The 21237-nt window shown below is 41.9% G+C and overlaps 4 protein-coding genes across 4 annotated transcripts; 2 read left to right on the top strand and 2 right to left on the bottom strand.

The window, feature by feature from the left end:
- Nucleotides 1-127: 127 nt before the first annotated feature.
- Nucleotides 128-3154, top strand: pdcd2 (programmed cell death 2). The gene is made up of 8 exons (XM_084540718.1): nt 128-517; nt 983-1091; nt 1223-1279; nt 1525-1713; nt 1823-1993; nt 2076-2176; nt 2257-2370; nt 2519-3154. Exons 1-8 carry the CDS (start codon nt 338-340, stop codon nt 2696-2698), a joined length of 1101 nt encoding a protein of 366 aa, XP_084396844.1. The 5' UTR covers nt 128-337; the 3' UTR covers nt 2699-3154.
- Nucleotides 3155-4171: 1017 nt separating this feature from the next.
- tbp (TATA box binding protein) lies at nt 4172-9499 on the bottom strand. Its single transcript, XM_084540873.1, has 9 exons — nt 9407-9499; nt 8712-8962; nt 7510-7672; nt 6977-7154; nt 6577-6664; nt 6217-6308; nt 5911-6078; nt 5650-5744; nt 4172-5468 (listed from the first exon to the last, which is right to left on the bottom strand). The coding sequence occupies exons 2-9, from the start codon at nt 8760-8762 to the stop codon at nt 5389-5391; spliced, it is 915 nt and encodes a 304-aa protein (XP_084396999.1). The 5' UTR covers nt 8763-8962; nt 9407-9499; the 3' UTR covers nt 4172-5388.
- A 50-nt stretch (nt 9500-9549) lies between these two features.
- On the top strand, nt 9550-11200 carry psmc3 (proteasome 26S subunit, ATPase 3). The gene is made up of 2 exons (XM_084541060.1): nt 9550-10509; nt 10794-11200. The coding sequence occupies exons 1-2, from the start codon at nt 9565-9567 to the stop codon at nt 11130-11132; spliced, it is 1284 nt and encodes a 427-aa protein (XP_084397186.1). The 5' UTR covers nt 9550-9564; the 3' UTR covers nt 11133-11200.
- A 2271-nt stretch (nt 11201-13471) lies between these two features.
- Nucleotides 13472-21207, bottom strand: LOC311485416 (saccharopine dehydrogenase-like oxidoreductase). The gene is made up of 12 exons (XM_084540808.1): nt 20702-21207; nt 18951-19063; nt 18126-18206; nt 17383-17512; nt 17220-17269; nt 16888-17018; nt 16290-16407; nt 15865-15984; nt 15698-15754; nt 15476-15587; nt 15145-15226; nt 13472-14892 (listed from the first exon to the last, which is right to left on the bottom strand). Exons 1-12 carry the CDS (start codon nt 20898-20900, stop codon nt 14802-14804), a joined length of 1284 nt encoding a protein of 427 aa, XP_084396934.1. The 5' UTR covers nt 20901-21207; the 3' UTR covers nt 13472-14801.
- Between the last annotated feature and the right edge of the window lie 30 nt (nt 21208-21237).

Here is a 21237-nt window from a genome sequence, read left to right as displayed (position 1 = left end):
TGAGCTACATCCCAGCTCGGAATAATGAAGTCTTTTTAAAACCTTGATTAAAATACTGTATACGTGTATGAGTCTGTAACTTCTAGTAACAACTCATATTACACATCATATAAATCATACAGCATATAATATAATATGAGTTCTTACTACTAGACTGAGAGTTGTGAGGACCGCGGAACTAAATACCGGTGGTTGTTTCCTCACGGACGGATTTCGGACCTGTATCAGCATGTGTTGTGATCAGGTTGTGACAGGTAAACAAGATTCCCCACTTCTGCTGGACATTTTCTAGCCTGATCGGTTCATTAAGCTCTGTCAAATAATTAGCGATACGAACATGTCCACTGCGGAGGTAGTTCTGGGTTTCCTGGAGGAGGCGGAGCCGTGGCGGCTTCGGTCCCCACAGTTCCCCAGCAAAGTCGGGGGGAAGCCGGCATGGCTCAGCCAGAAAGGCCTGCCTTGCCCGTCCGCGCTGGAGTGTGAGATATGCCGGCTGCCTATGGCTTTCCTGATGCAGGTTAGTGCCCAGGAGGAGAGAGGGGAGAGGGAAAGGGTGGGTTCACCTGACCTCTGGAGCCACGTAGGATATATCTTCTGCCACAAAAATTAGTGATTAAATGCCTACAGTGTCCACATCTTTTCTAAAAGTTCCTAAAACTGCCGGTTGTGGAATAAATAATTCGTTTCTTTTACTAATCTGTATGAGACTTCTGGACATATTGGAAAATTATAGTTATAATATGATGCACATGGTTCTACATACTTACATGTCAGCCTAAACTGCATTATAGTTTATATTACCATGAATACTCAAGTGATTAAACTTAAGTTGACTCATGTCATATTGATTTATTATGAAACGTCTGCTTTTGCAGTGTTGTGGTGTCCGTTGCTGTCTAACAGTCTGGCTTCAGATGTGACTAAACCCTGCTACAGACCTGAACCATTCTGTGTAGTTATGCTCTGTCCACCTCTGCTCCAGGTGTATGCACCAATATCCGGTCAGGACAGAAGTTTCCACAGAACGCTTTTTCTCTTCTGCTGCAAAACTCCTGAGTGCTACACACGCAACGACAGCCGCTGCATGAAAGGTACCTGAAACCATGCTCCTCCAGCTTGTCTGTTGACTGCATGTTGGCATTCCCTGTTTGCTCTGTGGTGTTACAAGAGAAATTTTCTTGCAGGTTTTTTTTTTTTTGACAATTTCTCTTCTTCCTATCAGTTTTCAGAAGTCAGTTACCCAGGAGGAATGAGTTCTACCCCTACGACCCTCCTCCAGGTTTGTGCATGTGTCGTAATATAACTCTAGTATTCAAGATGTATTCAATAGTGTTGTTCAGTGTTGTCCTAACCCTGCTGCACTGTGCTACGTCTGATGATCAACTGACAAGTGACAATAATCAGTGGTTCTACATGTTCATAGAGCCACATATTTGCAGAATAGATAGATATTGAATTGCAGCTCACCTACAGTCTTGTCTAATCTGTCAACTTTGTTTCCTTTTTTTTTTGGATTTTCTTCAGAGGATGAACCTCCCAGTGACCACGAGGAGGACCAGAGCCTGTTGTCCGTCTCTGGAGTCAAACTGTGCTGGGTGTGTGGTTGCCCCGGCAACAAAGCCTGCTCCCGCTGTCACACCGTAACATACTGTGGTAAACACCACCAGACGCTCCACTGGAAACACTCTCACAAGAAGGAGTGTTGCAGCCCAGGTGTGTGTGTGTGTCTCGTGCACTGGATTAGAAATGGACATATGTGTATTTACCCTTCATGCAGCAGCACTACACTGATAAGATTGAATTTGTTTGTCTCTGTGTCCAGAAGCGCCCATTGTCACAACCTCGCCTCTCCTCTTTCCTGAGTCTGAGCTCGTCACTGAACCTGAGGAGGAGGAGAAGGAGCTAGAGAAAGACACAAAGGAGGCAAAAGAAGAAGATGATGAAGAAGGGGACAGTGCTCAGAGGACTGTAGATTGTCCCTCCTTGGCAGACAGTGAGTTTTACAGTTATATCTGATAACACATAAGGTTATTCACTGCATTAAACTGACTAAATAGTTTATTGTTCTCTGTCAGGCCTGGCAGAGACAGACCTGGAGGAGATGGCTATGCATGAGACAGAAGACAACAAAGTGTTCCAGCGGTTTAAAAAGAGAACCGCACCAGAACCACACCAGGTGAAAACCAATAAACACCACACTGAGTCAACACAGACGTCGTCCTCTATGTCCATCTGACAGGGTTTTGTTTTGTTCAGGTGGTGCGTTACAGCAGAGGGGGATCCCCCTTGTGGGTCTCTTCTCAGCACACTCCCTCTGATCAAGATATCCCACCGTGCAGCTGTGGTGCCAAGAGGACGTATGAGTTTCAGGTAGTCACTGCTTATTAAATGCTGATCCGACGTTTTGAATCCTTCAAGGATTCCCGGATCATATTTGTTTCTCTCCCCACATCTAAAGTCAAGTAGTTGACCACCATGTGTATCTGCTATAATTCATGTTGTGTGTGTGTGTGTGTAGGTGATGCCCCAGCTGTTAAACAGTCTTGGCGTGGACTCCACAGGAGCCAGTATCGACTGGGGGACTCTGGTCGTCTACACGTGCTCTGCAAGCTGTAACCATGACAACCAGTACTGCCCCGAGTTCATCTGGAAGCAGGACTTCAGCTCAGATCAGCTCACGCAGCTTAAACACACCTAACAGACCCGTGTGGCTCGTCTTAGCAGGGAAACGGATCAGTCAATAATAAGGGACTCCATTTGATGAGTCAGTTTCATAGTTGCTTGTCTTTTTCATTGGCGGCTCACTGTCATGGGTCTATTGATAAGAACTGAGCCATTGTTAACCATGGAAGCTGCTTCACCTGTGCTTTCCCTGCTGTGAAACATCTGCCTGGATGTTTTTGTATGGCTGATATTCACAGCCTGGATGGTTTTAGGCAGATGTCTAACAAGAGTTATCATTGTGCTCATTAGAAGCTCAGACATGCAGGTAGGAATAATGTGTCCTCTGACCAACTGTATGTGGCCATCCAGATATCAGAATCGTCAGCACTACATACTGATTATGCAGTAGGACTGTTGGAGCTAATGATCAGCAAAACTAAATATTACCTTTTGTCTTATATAAAGTTATTACAAAACTGCCAGAACATGAATTCATCCCTTTTTTTTGTTGTTGTTCATTTTTACTGTCAGTTCTATCTCAGAGATGATTGCAACACCTGAAATGTTGTAGATTAAATTGTTATATTACGGAAAGAAAAAAATAAATAAATCAGCTTGTCTCTGAATTAGCAAACATAGTTTAAAGAGCAATGACAGAACTTTTAAATGACAAAAGAGTGACAGAGAGGATACAATACACTCATACATGCAAAACAAATTTAAGAGTAGCTATTTAGTCAACAAATTGTCATGTTAATGTGACATCCACAGCAATATCTTTAAGTTTGCCAGCATTCGTTGCCTGTCGCTGCTGGTCTTATCAGACCAAAGGTGTCGCAGGTGTGTGCGGTGCCCAGAGATGACATCATCCCGGGTCTGTAGGTCAATCTACAGACCCGGGATGATGATAACAGGTAAATCCTGACTCAACGGGAAAATCGCACTAGCGTATCAAAACAAAATATTGGTGAAAGGAACGAGTTTCGTGGCAGATAATGCGTTATTTAGAGGCTGCGTTTCGGTGCCCCAGCCACTCTCACTGCCTGGATATATACTGATCTAATTATCTCCTGAAGGAATACAAATTAGTAAACAATCGTATTTTATGCCAGAAATAAGGTCCAGATTGTAAGAAACAGTTGTTCCCCTTTAAAATCCCTTATCTTGAACTGACTCTGCTTTTATTTTCAAAAGAGAAAGCAGTTGTGCTTTGTTTTTCAGAAAATACTGTTTTACTTGATTAACGGTCCAAATAACTGAAAAGTAATGTCTTACACACAGCAAAAAAAAATATATCTTCTACTCAGGTTTGATGTAAAGCAAGTGGCCATTGTTGAAGTGGATGAGTCCAACAGTTTCTGGCTCCTCTTTAATCTAAAATATTGTACCGTTGTTTCTACACAAGCCAGATATATTAGGTCAATTTACTTTAAGACTAAAATGTTGCTTCCAAATAAAACCACAGCAAATGTTAACGCAGCAAAAGAAGCAGCTTCAATTTAAGAGCCAGTATGTACAGATTTATTAATGCACAGTGGAGCACATTAACAATTTCAGAAGACGCATTTAGATTTGAGTAACCAAAAATATGGCAATGGATAACTGCTAAACCTGACTAGATCTTAAACAAATGTAAAGTCATTTTTGGACAAGTGCGTGTTATACAGCAAGGACACCCAGGACAGTCCCGTTCGACAAGGCTCAAAAATACTTCTTCAAAAGAAATCTTTGAAATATAGTTTTGAATAGCCAAAAAAATAAAAATAAAATAAACATAGGAAAACTTAACACTAAACACACATGGCAACGAGATGCATAGATTATCTGCCAACATACGGTTGTTCAGTGCTAGATGTGAATTTAAGATAAAGTAGGCAGCCTCTTCTTCACTTAGGACCAACAGCGCCTTCCTTCACCTTTCAGTGCTTGCTGAATTAAAATGTCTGATTCTCAATGTTCTTTTTACCAGGAATCCTGTTTGTCTGAATAGTTACAGAGCAGCAACTCTTTCAAGGTCGGAGTCGCTGACTTACAGTTAAAATTAAAATATATATACACAAGTTTAACTATTAAAACAGTCCTTTCTGAAATAAAACATGTCTTCTGTGTCAATAGAAATGATTTTAGACTGACCTCACTCTGCCAAAGTAGAAACGCATCAAGAACCTACACCTTGAAGAACCACCTTCATGAAAGCATTCATGAAAATAGGACTAAGTGAGTCCAGATGATCTGAATGTAGGCATGGCGATAAGCTTAACAAAAAGCTGACGGCTTTGTGTTAAACAGCCCCTCTCCCGCTGACAGATTTGAAAATGACCTGATAAAACTTGAGACGGAGATTAATAAAAAAAAATGCAAGAGTACAAAACTATTTCAAACTGCTTAAAATAAAACCACAACAGTCCCAGGTGGACTATATCTCTTCTAGTAAGCATTTTTTTACATTTTCTTACAGTCTTATTTACAATCAAGGATGTGACTGGGACAACAAAAAAATGGAAATGGAAATAAACAGAAATGCTTGTTTTATATGAACCATCACGGGTGGTTGGAGGAAAAAAAAACTTCAAAATCTGGAGGGGCAAAAAGTAAAAAATGGGTTGAAGTGTCGTCCTTACAGCAGTTCACTTGCAAAAGTCACCACACTTTGATGTGAATCTTAAAAAATGTAAGTAAAAAGAGACAGGGTTGGGAAGACGGTACAAGCAGGAGCTGCAGGTTCTACGTTGTCTTGCGAAATCCTTTCAAGATGGGGTATATATTTTCAAAAGCTTCGTAGATCTCTGCTCTCACCTTGGCACCTAAAAACCAAACACAGATATCAGTAACTACAATCAACTGCACTGGAAAAGCCTGTGAAACCTAAACAAATCATTAATAATAATAAGAATGTTGTCCATTCATACTTGAGGAATAGGATCAATTTCCAGTCCATAAGAGGTTATGGAGAAATATTCTTGTCAGTTTTGCTACGATAATTACCTGTGAGTACGACTTTCCCAGAAACAAAGATGAGCAGGACGATTCTGGGTTTGATCATTCTGTAAATCAGTCCTGGAAACAGCTCAGGCTCATAGCTGCAATACACAATTCACTTTATTTTAGTCAAAGGAAAACGGCCCTATAACATTAAAAACTATTTTCAGGTTAAGACAAATGCCCTTAGGCTCTCTGTATGTGGTTTGCCCCTGACGTGACACATCTGTCTAAACTTTCAGACTGATCAAAACAAACATAATCTACCTGCTAAACTGCTGATGTGTGAGGACCAGTCCTTCCAGCCGAATGGGAAACTTCACATCACAACTGCCCACCATGTTCTGAATCTTGAAGTCCAGGAACTTGGCAGGAAAACCGAGCTTCTGTACCACACGTGCGTATTTTCTGGCTGCTAGCCTCGACTGCTCTTCACTGAAAAGAATTCAATGCAAGCCAGAAAGAGGGAGAAGATAAATAGCAAGGAATGGAAACGGGTAGAGGATCCAGTTGGCACCAACAACAAATCTATGATGACAATCTGTCTATTTATGATGACCTATGACCTCTGACCTCTTAGCTCCAGTGCAGACCATCTTTCCAGAGCTGAAGATGAGAGCAGTAGTTCTGGGCTCTCGTATTCTCATGATGACGGCAGCAAAACGCTAAAGAAAACAGACATTTTATCCAGAGCTGAGTGGGATGTTTACATGGTAATCAAATGTTTCTTGGGTTGAAGTAAAGGTTTTAGACGAGACAAAATTGAGGACTCCTGATCCCTGGTGATAACCATCAGTATCCAAGTTGTCGATATATATTGCTCTGGTCTAAACCTTGAACAAACAAAATGTTTAGGCTCCGTTGCCTGCTTCCAGAAAAGTCACACCGTTGAGCAACATACAATTGATCAGTTGTAGTATATAGCAACCTCACCTTTGGGTTGTACTCTGCATTCCTGGCTCTCAGAGCTATGGTCTTCAGGTCCAGTTTACAGCCCAGATTTACAGTCGATACTATGTTTCTGATTGTAAAAGGTAGAAGAGAAGCAGAAATTAAATAATGGAGTAAAAGATGTTGAGTAGCTCAGAATCAAGTTTAGCTGGGTGGCAGTGTAGTTTACTTTGCACCGAGGCAAAAAAACAAACACACACAAAAAAAAAAAAATGACACCAAGACACCTTAAAGTAGTATCTGAAATGTCAACTAGGGCTCTAAATAAATTTTAGTCTATCTTGAAAACAACTTTGGTAAATGTATGCGAAGGTTATACAATAAAATAAATAAGGCATAGAGTGATATTTTGATAATGCTTTCTTCTGGATTTGAAACATACTGTAACTGTGGCACAATGCCAGAACTCTCTGAGGCAGGTGTGGACGGTGTGATGGGGGTCATGGGCGTCAGTGGGGTGTTGTAGAGCGGTGTGTTCCCTGGCAGCGCTGTTGTGGTCGAACCTGCTACTGCCTGGGAATGAAAAAGTTGAGGGGTCTGCCCCGACGTCCCCGGAAGGCCTGATGGAAAGAGAAAGATATTTTGTAATTTAATATACACATGTTCACATTCATGAAGATGTTGCTACATGGCACAGAGACCCGTTCACAGAAAAACAAGCTCAAACCCATCAGAAGAGTGATATCTTGATGCGTGATGAGATAGATGACGTTCACATCAGCACATTTTGATTGGTTTTTATAGTCTTTTTAAATACATTTCTACAATTAACCTAAATCTGCAAAGTAACTAAAGCCATCAAAAAGAGTAGTGGTATAAAAGGTAATACTTATCTCAAAACATCAGCGATACATATTAAGATTCACTTGACAGCAAAAGAGGTGTAATCATCAATAGCCATGATTTGTGCCGTACCTGCGTTGGCCTGCTGTGCCTGCTGCGCTTGTTGTGCCTGTTGTTGCCTCTGTTGTTCTTCCAGTATAGACAGACTGTTGGTGTTCTGTACTGGTTGTGGTGTCAGGCCAGAGCCGTATGGCATCATTGGACTGAAGATTGGCATGCCTGGGGTCATGGCCCCCTGCACAAGGACACAGTGTTGTAATCAAGCAGAGAAAAAACAAAACGCAGACTAAAGTTTCCAAGTGGAGCAAGAATTCACCAGCAACACAATGTTTTCTCTCGCTTTTTATAAAAATGAAATAAAACATTGAATTGCGCTGGTCTTTTAACCGATTGCATAACACAGTAAGAACTTGTAGTTTCAAACTGTTGGCAGCACAGCTACTTCTCATCTGTGAAATGAACAGTGTCGCAAACCGAGGAGAGATGTAAAAATCTGTTTTAAACCAATGTAGGCACCTTTTTATGTAGCTCATATCATGAAATACAAAGGAAACCATTATCTACAGCAAGACCCAAGGACTGAAGCTAAACTTTGATCGGCGTTCTCCTTCAAATCTTTCATGTAAACGCGACAGCCTTTAACAGCTACCCTCTAAACCTGGGGTGTGAAACCCATTTTAGTTCAGGGGCCACATACAGCCCAGTTTGATGTCAAGGGGGCTGGACCAATAACACGATAGCATATTTACATATAAATAATGAAAACTCCAAATGTTTCCCTTTGTTTTAGTGCAAAGTAGTACATTTTGAAAATGTTTACATTTAATGACTGGACGTTTCTTACGAAAAAGAAATGCAATTTCTGTTTAGTTCTAGGTTTCAGTGTTGTGTTATGTCCACTTAATCTGTGTGAACCCTAGGAATAGCAGTTACTTTTATTGGAAAAATTGCAGCTAATGTCTTCTATGTAATTTTTGCAATTCGCAAATTCATCCGGCGGGCCAGATTAGACCCTCTGGCGGGCCAGTTTTGGCCCCCGGGCCGTATGTTTGACACGTATGCTCTAAACCCATTATCAATTATCAATTGATAATGATAATTGGTGGCATAAAAACAGAAACTGCGAGAGAAACAAAGCCAGAGATAGAAGATGGTAGGCAGGATCGCACTTTCACATCCAAAACCTGGAAATATATGTAGGGCGGCTATAAGGGGGTTTATGGGGGTGAGAGCAAATGTCTTTTAAAATGTCTTAACCACAACAGAAATGTTACCTGAGGGGAAGCCAGCCCTTGGAAGGCAGGTATACTGTTGTTCTGGTCCATCTTTTCAGGTCCTCGCGTTAATTCACTGCCACCAAAGAGCAGGCAGCCACACAGGCTAAATGACTTCACAGAGCAGGTGTCTGAAAGCTGCGGGTCTAGGGTCTATATTAAAATAAAAATAAAACAACAACCACCAGACAGGACCAGACTCTGCAGAATCGCCCTCTTCTTGCTTCTTGTCCCCGTCAGCTGAGAGTCACCTGAAAAGATAGAAGGAATCACGGTTAACTCAAACACTTGATTAACTCTGATTTATCTTCATTTAACTCTGTTTAAGTCGAGAGACAGACATGCAAATAAATGAAATCCAGTACATGCTGTGGTGGCGCGAACACATTCACTTTCTGCTAACCGCATTTCCTACTAGCTCGACATGCATTCTGGCTCCAATTGAGGAGTCGTGTAAACATTTAATTGTGCTTAATGTGGTTGGCAATGCTATTTTATCCCGCAGTAGTCGTCCAGTAGGACTTAATGACATCCTTCAAAATGAAACACAAACACACCGGCTAGCAGTTAGCCACAGCGCTAATGGTAGCAACACCCGCTAACATGAAACCGTAAGCTAAACTGTGTCCACAGTGACACGAGTGACTTTACGTGATGAAACGCTGCAGTAACTTTGACATTAATGCTCAACTTACACTCTCGCAGTTAGAAGCAGCGCACAAACTAAATGAATTCAGCTCCAGCTCCGTCTCATCCTCCACTGATCTTCGGCGCTCACGAGTGTCGTCGTCTACTTCCGGAAACGGAACCTTTATCTTCCGCCGTGTCACAGTTCACCGCAGTCAGAGCAAAGATGGCGTCGCTGAGTGACAAATCAGTTTGGGACGAAGTGGAGGATGGGATCGGCGAAGAAGTGTTAAAAATGTCCACGGAGGAGATAGTCCAGCGGACTCGTCTCCTCGACAGCGAGATAAAGATAATGAAGAGCGAGGTGCTGAGGGTGACCCACGAGCTGCAGGCGATGAAGGATAAAATCAAAGAAAACACGGAGAAGATAAAGGTGAACAAAACCCTGCCGTACCTGGTGTCTAATGTGATCGAGCTCCTGGATGTGGACCCCAACGACCAGGAGGAGGACGGGGCCAATGTGGACCTGGACTCCCAGAGGAAAGGAAAGTGCGCCGTCATTAAAACCTCCACTCGACAGACATACTTCCTGCCGGTGATCGGGCTGGTGGACGCCGAGAAGCTGAAGCCCGGAGACCTGGTAGGTGTCAACAAAGATTCCTACCTGATCCTGGAGACCCTACCTACCGAGTACGACTCCAGAGTCAAGGCCATGGAGGTGGATGAGCGCCCTACAGAGCAGTACAGCGACATTGGGGGTCTCGACAAGCAGATCCAGGAGCTGGTGGAGGCCATTGTCCTGCCCATGAACCACAAGGAGAAGTTTGAAAACCTGGGCATCCAGCCACCTAAAGGGGTCCTGATGTATGGACCGCCCGGAACTGGAAAGACCCTCCTGGCCAGGGCCTGCGCCGCTCAGACCAAAGCCACCTTCCTGAAGCTGGCAGGTCCACAGCTGGTCCAGATGTTCATCGGAGATGGAGCCAAACTGGTGAGAGACGCCTTCGCTTTGGCCAAAGAGAAAGCCCCATCCATCATCTTCATCGATGAGCTGGACGCCATCGGAACCAAGAGGTTTGACAGCGAGAAGGCAGGAGACAGAGAGGTACAGAGGACCATGCTGGAGCTGCTCAACCAGCTGGATGGATTTCAGCCCAACATGCAGGTCAAGGTAAAGAGGCTGCCATGGATACACCTGTTTAAGACACCTGACACCTTTATATAGAACATTTATAACCATGCTAACCACCTCATTCCTCCACCTCACAATGTACTGATAAAGAGGAGTTTACAAAGTTGTATGACTTCAGTGTAATGAAATGTTTTTAATATCAGCAAACATGGAGTATTTATATGACATAAAGTCTTCCCACACTAATTTTTCACTGCAGAGGTCTATTGCATTATTAAACAATGTGATGACTGAGTTTAACTACAGTAATACTGTGTTTGTAGGTGATTGCTGCGACCAACAGAGTGGACATCTTGGACCCTGCGCTGCTCCGTTCAGGTCGCCTGGACAGGAAGATCGAGTTCCCCATGCCAAACGAAGAGGCCAGAGCTCGCATCATGCAGATTCACTCCCGCAAGATGAACGTCAGCCCCGACGTCAACTACGAAGAGCTGGCCCGCTGCACTGACGACTTCAACGGAGCCCAGTGCAAGGCCGTGTGCGTGGAGGCCGGTATGATCGCGCTGCGCCGTGGGGCCACAGAGCTCAACCATGAGGATTACATGGAGGGTATCCTGGAGGTCCAAGCCAAGAAGAAGGCTAACCTTCAGTACTACGCCTGAGGACACTGCCTCTGTCTCTTTGTGTGTGTGAGAGAGTCTTTGATTATTAAAACAGTTGTTCAACAGTTGTTACCCTTGCTGAATCATTTGAGCTAATAAAAATAAATAAAATTACAAAACCAAGTCTTGTTGTGTTTATTCCAACTGAACGGGGAGGGTTGAGATGTGTGCAGAATGTTTTCATAGCTGCTGTGTCATTAATGCTTTAAAACAAGCAAACAAAACTTAATTTACATGTAGCACATCAGGAAGTAAATCTATCAGTTGATCTTTAAACTAAAGATGTTTATTGGTATCATTAGAGGAGGAAAGTAAGGGTGGGCTGGATGAATCAGATATACACTTGCTTGCCACTTCATTAGGTTGGGTTAAAAAGAAAGCAGAACTTCTGAATTATTTTCACTATGGTTATGAGTCTATGATGATATGGTTATGATCAGATTCAGAATTTATTTATTGTCATTGCACAGCAGCGTTCGGAATATATAAAGTGCAAGTGCATTGAGATATACTAACAAGAGAAGTGGTTCAGCAGGGTAATGGCTCTGGGATAAAAGTCTGTTCCTGGTCTGATGCACCTGTAGCGCCTCTCAGAGCGTAGTAGGTTGAACAGATGGTGGCCTGGGTGCAGACTGTCCTGAGCTATGTTTCTAGCTCTGTTTAAGCAGCGGAAGTTGTAGATGGAGGGGAGGGGAGACAGCGGCCGACAGTCTTCTGTGCAGTGTTGACCACTCTCTGTAACCTCTTCTTGTCTGCATCAGTGCAGCTAGCATACCACACTGAGGTGCAGTATGTCAGGAGGCTTTCAATGCAGGATCTGTAGAAAGTCTCCAGCAGCTTCCCCTCCAAGTTGTTCCTCCTGAGCACCCTCAGGAAATGAGTTCACTGCTGGGCCTTCTTGATCACTGCCGCGGGGTTTGCGGACCAGGAGAGGTCGGCGGAGATGAGGGTGTCTAGGTATTTAAAAGTGTGGACTCTCTCCAGACAGGCACCGTTGATGTACAGAGGAGTGAGGTCAGCCCTTTTCTTCCTGGAAGTCAGTGATGATTTCTTTTGTTTTTGTGGTGTTTAGTTTCAGGTGAGCACCAAGTTGTCAGTTCCAGGACTTCTTTCCTGTAGTTTTTTTGTATCAGAAATTCATTTGATATTAAATGTGAATTCTGGTGATGGAACTTCAACACCTTGCTATGAATTTAAAAAATAATTCAGAAACACATTCACCCTTTTACCAATGCTGGCAACTGTTAATTATCATCGACTCTCTTTGCTTATTAAAACAAATTTAACACATGTAAAGAACAAAAAAGACTAGACTAGACTATAGAATAGAAGAGAATAGAATAGACTTTTCAATCTTTTACATTAGGAATGTAAAAAGAATAGCGTAGTTAGAAAACAATGAAACATCACAGACATGTTTTTCAACTTTTCAATTACAATAAATGGTGGTAGTATGGTGAAGGTTGTGTGTCTGTTATTTATGTGTGTAACTGCTTCCAGTTTCATCATTCAGATCGTCTCTGTCAGCCAATCATGTCAGTGCTGTCAATCATTTTTTCCCCTTCAAATATAATGACGTGATGACTGGGTTGACGTTGCTCTTCAACTAAATCTGCATTCCTATGTGCTTCAAACACAGCATCACACTAAGACCTAAACATGAACACCTCAAAGATTAAAAAAAAAAAACACACCCAGGCAAAAGCAGAGGAATGTAGTTTGTGGAGTTCAGTGCAGGGAGGAATGAACAGACTTGAACACTAAGGAAACAAAACAACCCCTGCACAATCACTCAGTCCAGCACAGGAGAGCCAGCTCTACAGTTCAGAATTCAGCAGTCATCTGACACAGGACACATTTTAGCCTGAGAAGACAGAAGATTTGAAAGAGGAGTAAATCTGTGTAAAACTGGAATACGTCTCTGACGCACAGCCTTAACACCTGTCCCAAAAAAAGTTTCACGCTTTGAGTCTGGAGAGTTTCTAGTCATTAATGGGTTGTTAGAGTACTGACAATGCTCGAAGAACAGGACACGACCCAGGTCAATATTAACAAATTCCTCTAATTGCAAATGAGTATCTGGTCACTAACAGACTGAGTCGTGTGAGTTTCTGGTGTTTGGGGGCCACCACCGAAAAGGCTCCATCACCCCTGTTTCTGAGCCTGGATCTTGGGAGGTCCAGTAGTAGCTGGTCCGTTCATCGCAGAGCTCTGGGTGGAGTGTGGCAACAAAGTAATTCTGACAGGTTAGTGTTACAGCATTTCAAAATGCTTTCAGAATAGTATATATAGTATGTTTATATATATATTTTGTGCAAGATAAAAAGACAGACTTGTAATTATTTGCAGGGTTGGCTTTATTTAGGATGTTCACACAAAGCAAAGCACACAAAAATAAAAAATCCCCAAAAACAGCTTGTCACGTGCACATATGTTCAAATATGAAAAACAATCTGCACCGAGATCAACATTATCGCTTTGTGGGTGAAACTATTTCGGCCGCCGTTAGGAGCGACAAAAAGCTCTTCACCGTTTCACACCGTTTGGTCCACAAGCAGCCAAATGGATTTTCTGTTCTGACCCAAAAGCAAATGTTTGGATATCTAGGTGAACCTAAACAACAAACATTCAAGAAAACAAAATTATTCAGTGATAGTCCAACTTGTAACTGCCAGAAACCAGGAAATCAAGATTTTATTTGACATGCCAGGAAAGACAAGCATGTATGAATACACAGCAGCGTCCTGTCCTCGACAACTTTACGCCACAGAAGCAGAACAGAGCATGTCCGACTATCATGTCAGTGCTACTTAGTAATGTACTTGTACATACGATGCTACTGTAGAACACTTAAAGAAAGTTAACATTTACAGCTGACAGTATAGGTTTCCTAGAAGGTCTTTTTACAGCTGTAGTACTCGTTTCTACCAACGTTACTTACCCTCTACCCAGCAACAGAAAATTAATTACAGTCAAAATCTTGTAACTACGTAGTAACACAGAAGGGAATGTGAAATTTTAAACTTGTGTTTTTTCCAGTTTAAAGCCTGAATAGACTCCAACATGAATGTGTGAGTAGCTTGTTTTAGTACCATTAGAAAATGTGTTCAATTTATTAATACAGCTTTATGTGTCCTCAAAAAGTGTCACCGAGCTATCTTTGGTCTGATAATAACTTCATCCTTTTATGTATAATAGAGTACACTGCCAGAAGGAGGACAGCTAACATTTTTTAGTCCAATTACAAATACAAATCACAACTTTACGTATTTTCTTATTTATTGTCTACATTTAAAGACATGGAGTGCTCCAAATTCAGTCCCAAATTCTTCTTTCATTAGAGATAATCGCGTTGGTGGACGATCATGCTGAACCCATTTACACACAGCTGGTCGCCACAAATGTGCTGTTTGTTTTACAGGCAGAATGTTTAGAGCACATTCAAGGCAAAGGGAGGAAATTTCTGATGAAATGAAAAGATAAAAATGCAAAAAAGCAGCATCAGAAACGATGTCAGCACTTTAAATGAGCGTATCCCGCCTGTGTTTGTGCCTCTCGTAATCAAACAGCTCTCTTTTTAGGTTAGAAACTCCACAGATGTTGCTAAGCTGTTAGTAAGTGCTCACTAAAACCTGGAATATAGCATCACGGAGGGGCGCGGGGTGAAGTTTAGATGACTGAGAACTGGATGCCGTGCTTGTTGAGACGGTCGATGAGTGTGGTCTTCGCAAAAGCAGCTCCTGGAGTGTACACTCCTCCCCTGGAAAATGGATCAAACAGTGAGAAGAACCAAATTAAAAATAAAACAACAACAAAACTGGATTAATTTCTCACCACAGTAGCACAGCTGTAGCAATATTTGTTCAGATGATCAAAAACCTTTCTACCAACACCACATTAAACTAGAACAAATAAATTATGCATGGTAACAAGTTGCATTGAGGTCATGGTGTGTGCTGTATCTGAGTGTGAAGTCATTTCCATCCAGTGGATGTGGGGTGTGATAACTCACTTCTTGGGCAAGGCTTTGCACTCATTGAGCATGGTCAGGGCAGCCTGGACCATGGCGATGGGCGTGGCCACATATCCACACTCTGAATAATAACAGAGAGACGTTTAGAATAACTTTAATTAGACTTTGAAGGCACAATTTCCTGAGAAAGGCCAGTCTGGAAACCTGCAATAATGTTTTTTATTACAATATTGTTCTGTTAAATGCTAATAGAAAATGAATAAACTACCAACAACCAGTAAATAACAAGCATCCGAGCGGTTTTATGCGAGTTTGTTGCATCAAGGTCAAAACTTTATATGTCTTTTGGGTTTTTTTAATTCCATGTTACCTGGTCCCTGAACCAGTGTTCGGATCTTGGCGTCAGGTTTTCCTTGGGAGGGGTCCTGTTCCTCTGAGAAGCCCTGTCCGTAGAAGGCAAACTGGAAGGATGAAGACTCCATCTAATGCACAAATGGACACACAAATAACATACACAGCGCATCTTCTTATGAGCACACAGAACCCTTTATCTTAATAGGATTTGTTTTAACAAGCTGCTGCAGCACTTTACCTGCTTTCTTGTTGGTCCAGCCTTGGAGAAGAATCCGAAGGAGAAAAACTCTGGGTACTGAGGACGTGGGTGCAGAAAAGAGACACAAATATTTCCAGTTCAGTTACGGTCCGTTGTGAATTATGTATTATGTCACGTGCATTATTTGTGAAGATGTGTCAGTTTACCTTGATGAGCAGGTTGCGTCCAAAACTGAACTTGACTAAGAGCCAGAACATCATACCAGCGAACATTAACTTGATAACGCTCCCCAGCCCCCCTACTCCTGCATACGCTCCATACTGGACCTGAGGTTGACAAGAACAGGCAGTAATAAACACACTGCACTGTGTTGGTGGCATCTTAATATGAAAAAGAAGACTGTTTACTGCACCCATAAGCTTTAAATACACAAAATATCAAAGTGAAATGATTTTGTTGGACCATCTAAGGCCATGTGCCACCAGATAACATTGTGTGTCATTATTTAGTACAGTTGGGTGTACATGATGCTTCTCTATAAGTACATCAGGAATCCATTTTACAAGGGAATCAGCGGTGGAAATTAAGCACAAGTAAAGTCTGTGTAAAGAGGACACATGTGAAGACAGACCGGTGTGGCTTGATGTTCCTCCATCAGGAAGCGCTGGGTTCTCTTCACCACGGAGGGATCAGAGCCCATGAAGGGCAGCGTATACTGCTGGATCTCATTACTGAAGAACAACGCTCCCCTGCAGATACATATAGAGACATGTGCTGTGAAAATATACTACTGGCCTGATACTCTGTGAGGCAATCAGTAGCATGAGGTCATGGAGACACATCAGCAGGTTAATAATATCATTACTGTATAATCAAATATCAGTGTATATAATGGCTTGTAGATATTATAACAAAAATATGTCTGAACTTAACACTTTTCACTTTATTTTTTTTCAATGTTAAACTGCCACTCAAAATGTAACATACACAAATAAAATACATTTAATTATTCTATGTATTTATGAAAAAGAAACCTTTCATTTTAGGTCAATTCATTTTTTAATCTTGGTATTCCTGCTCATTCACTCATATCAATATTCCTTTCCGTCACCATCTTCCCTATGACGATCAAGCTACAAAGTATTACTGTAAAAGCACTTGGCTTTGAGCCACTGACGTACCATGTGCACAGAAATTACGCCCTAAAAGAAACTACTGTCCCTACGTACCTGCGTTTAAGCTTGGTTCCAACAGCAGGGAGAGGTTTGTGATTAAACTTCCTCCTCAGACTCTGGAGCTTCTGGCCATCGGCAAAACCGTAGATGGCTGACTGCCACGTGCCGTCATGGATGCACGCGCCCTAACAGAGGATGGCAGAAAACATAAAGAGCATAAACAACAGTATAAATGAGACAAATTTGAGATGAGGAGAAAAATATGTGATGCCATATAAATATTAGAAGTAGCTGCACAGAAATGAGCATGAGGAGGTGAGGATAGATCAATCTGTGTCAGCAAGGATCAACAACAAGCTGGACTTCTGGGTAACGTAGTTACATACATCAGGTCCTGAGCCGACAGTCAGGAAGCTCTCCACTGCAGTCAGTGTACCTGTGGATGAACATACACACCAGGTTTTGGTAGAAGACACATGGAAAGTCCATTGTAACCGTTGCATTAACTTTGTGTGTACATTAGATGTGTCCATGTGAATATGTGCATACCCTTGAACTGGTCCCTGGTGTAGAGGACACCCATATCTGCAGGAATGGAGTCAAATCCACAGCTCCCAATGATGTACACACCTTTCTCAGCAGCCTGGCTGTGGTAGTTCAACTGCATACTCTCCAAAAACTGCACATATAAACAACACACACACCTTAATAAGTTTATGTTTTATTAAATTCAAGAACACTTACAGCCATATATAGAGAAGGAGAAATAGCTGCCTTTGAAACGAGTTCTGTCCTGATGTAATGAAAGTGGCGAGATGTTTTCAGAGAAACTTTAGAACTGACTCAAGCACAAAACACACACAAGTCATGTTGTCAACGTGCTGTTTGTATTTCAGTGAGGGAACAGTTGCTACCATGTGGCCAAGTGAGAGATAATCTTGTCTAACAGGCTACAGCATGAAACTCAGCACGTCTCCTATTTAATCCAAACACAAGCAATTTCAAAGCTGAATGTCAGGGCATCTGCAGGGCAAAATCGATTCAGAGTCCACTGAGAACACACTTATGAATAAAGTCAGACTTTTTATTAAAAAGTAATAATGCAGGATAGTCAATTTATTCAACATCCGTGTAGTTCAGCATTAAATACTGTATATACGGTATGTTTGAGTTCAGAGCTTCATTTATTTTAAGGGGGTGAAATATCAAAGTGTTCCTTAAATTAACATAAGAGATAAAAAAAACAACAAAGAAAAGACAAATAAAACTATACGTTACAATACTATACATACCTGAGGCTCTCCACTGATGTCAATATGGTGGGCTCCATTCTCCACACAGGCTTTGATCACTGGCTCGCCAAAGAATCTGTACTGTAGAAACAAAGAGGTACACACATACCCTTTATAATTTTAACCCACTTTTCTCCTAATTTGTACCAAAGCCCATGATTTACAGTCCATGACATTGCTGAATTTCTGCACTAGTCTGAAGAAAAACCACATCAAGTTGCCAGCCACTTCTTTTCATCTATGCTCACTTAATATGTTAAAATCCTCCACAGAGGTGCCCCGGTGTTTCAACAAGATGGGAACCCTCACTTCTTAAAAGAAGTATGTTTATTCAGGAAATTATGACTCTAGAAGAAACACAAAACAGTCCTTTTGGCTTCAGCTCTGTGCATCAGCTTTAACCAAGCTGGAAAAGTGCGTCTGTGTTCAACAGTGGTGGATACTGTAGTGGAAGAATTTGGCTTGAAACACAAACCTGAATGATGCACAAGACCGACTGCAGTGGTACTGGAAACCTACTCTCCATTCTGACCGTACCACAATACAACTTATTGTGTGCTGTAAGTCAGCAGCTTTCATTATGTAAATGAAGGCTGCTATGTGTGTCAGAGAGAGGGAGGGAGAGGAGCAAGAAGGAGGAGGAGTAAAAAGGAGGAGAAAGAGATAGATTGAGAGGTTAAACTGGTGCCAAAGGAAGATACCATCATGCCAATGGGAAACCATTGGCACCAAGTGGGGAAAGACTAGTTTATGTTATGAGGCCGATCAAGTTCTGTGTGTCAAAGACAAACAAGCACACACATTTCTGTGGACGCGTCTACTTACAGGCCCCACACAGTTGAGAACAATCACAGCCTGTTTGCACATGGCCGCAAGGGAGTCTGGTTCTTCTACGTCCGCCACGATGATGTCCACTTCTGTCCTCAGCTCAGGCTTACCTGCACACACACACACACACACACACAGAGACACATGATGTGGCTACAATCCAAACATGCCACGCCTACCATCAGACTGTCAGAATTCAGAGCTCATAGTTAACATAAATAAGTATCCATGACGCTATATTATTTGTTTATATTACAGTCCAAAGACCTGGTTTATTTTCACTGTCCATCAGTTAACTCAGCATGGTTACTGTTATTATACCACGAAGATTACACAAAAACCCAATAAAAGATGCAAAGCAGGTCCTCAAGTCTGGTAACGTATTTGAATAACGCAATGAGCAACAGTTGGACCAAAATCTATGCATGAAGAACGAAGGGAAATTTTGTTCTGATAAGATATAGGTCCCTTTAAGACAAACAAAAGTGCCAGCACACGTCCTTAGACATTTACATTTTAGGGTCATACACAGCAGTAAACCGTCACATCTACAGTAGCGATGTCTGTGTGGCAGCTTGAAATTAACAAATCGACTTGTTGGCACTGGATTTCAAGTTACAATCAATTAGTAGCAATGAATAAATGAATTGTATATGTCAAATATATGTCACATATGTCAAATGTCCAGCATAAGGTCTTTGAACATATTTCTGTTCTGGCAGCCTTCAGCCCTGACTCATGAACTGGACTAGTTGACTTGTCAGGGTGTGTGCGCTGTGATGGATGGGGACTGCACAGTGAGCTGGTATGTTCCGTCAGCTGTTGTACACTGAAGAGAAAGCTCAACAGGAGGGGACAACAAAATAACCACCTAATCCTTTGGAGATATGCGCTAACTAGAGAACAGATAGCTGGTCTTGATCTGGGGGTGGGGTATACTGTAAACATGGAAAACTTGTGTCATACCAAATGTATTAGAAAATATTAATTATTCCATTCAGCAAATTAATTACATTCATTTTTGCATTTCTTAAGACGTGAAACATTAGCAAATTAATTGATTTGCCTACAAATATAAGATAATCCTTTTATTTATCTAACAGTGGTCAGATTTGCCATGTTACAACAGCATATAGAAAGGTAAAACATTAGATAAATACAAATATAACAACAATTTAAACAGAACAGTGGTTCTACGAGGAGCAGGCTTGGTTGTACAGCCTCACAGCAGCAGGAAGGAAGGAAGGACCTAACGTTCCTTGACAGTTTCCCAATATGGTAATCATTTAGGTTTAATATAATTTAAGATAAAAGCTACCGAGCTAAAGCCTCTCAGATGGCAGGATTTCCTGCTTTTCTGTGCTGCTAAAATATATACTTTAGGGTTGCAGGGTTGGCAAAACGATAAGAAGAGTAATTAATAAGTAAGGTACTTTGACTTCTGACAGGGCTTCAGATTTTCATTGCAACATCTCCTGCACTTGGGACTTCTGTCAAAGGGTCAGAATCATGTCAAGCTTATCATCATCTGTTAGCTTAATCATCTTGTGTCGCAGTTAGATAATTTCCCTTTGTCTTTTTTCTAATTTCATTTTTATCTTTTAGTTAAGGCGATTCTATGTTAAATTTAATATCCCTGCATTGTCTGAGTTTAACAAAATATTTTACAGTGCAACCCTGTTTCGGAAATACTTATAGAAACATTCTGGTTTTAAATGCACAAATTATGGGGTTGATCGGATACATACTGAGGACTCCAGCGGCCTGCTCCACAACTTTTTCCAGCTTCTGCTTGCTCCTGCCAGCCACGGCCCACTTCAGGTTCCCTTTCGGACCCTCGGACACAGTGCGGGCCACCTCCTCCACCACGAACTGTCCCGTGAACCCAGAGGCTCCGAAGATGACCAGGTGGTACGGCCTGTTAGAGGATGTTTCAACACAGGCCATGGTGACAGCACACTACAGACAGAATGAAGAAGCTCACTGCGACACCGACGATCCTCTCACCAGGACACAGTCTTACTGACTGACAGGAGAGAGCCAGACTGCGTGCGCTTTTCACCGTTCCTTGAACTACTTCCGTAGCACAATTATGTTAACACGCTTCCGACAAGAGCGGTAGTTTTTGGCGGCCGAACCAATTCATTTGAAATCATTCGTATAGATTTTAATTTCTATGATTTTCTACTTGAGGTACAATTATATCTGTTTAACAATGCATGCCCTATGTGGCATTTCGTTTGTTTTGTTAGTATTTAGATGTTAGCCTTGGACGTCAGCCCGA

The sequence above is a fragment of the Chelon labrosus genome, assembly GCF_963514085.1.
Source record: "Chelon labrosus genome assembly, chromosome: 3".
NCBI lineage: Eukaryota > Metazoa > Chordata > Actinopteri > Mugiliformes > Mugilidae > Chelon > Chelon labrosus.
The sequence above is the reverse complement of the archived record's forward strand: the minus strand, read 5'-3'. Positions and strand labels throughout refer to the sequence as shown.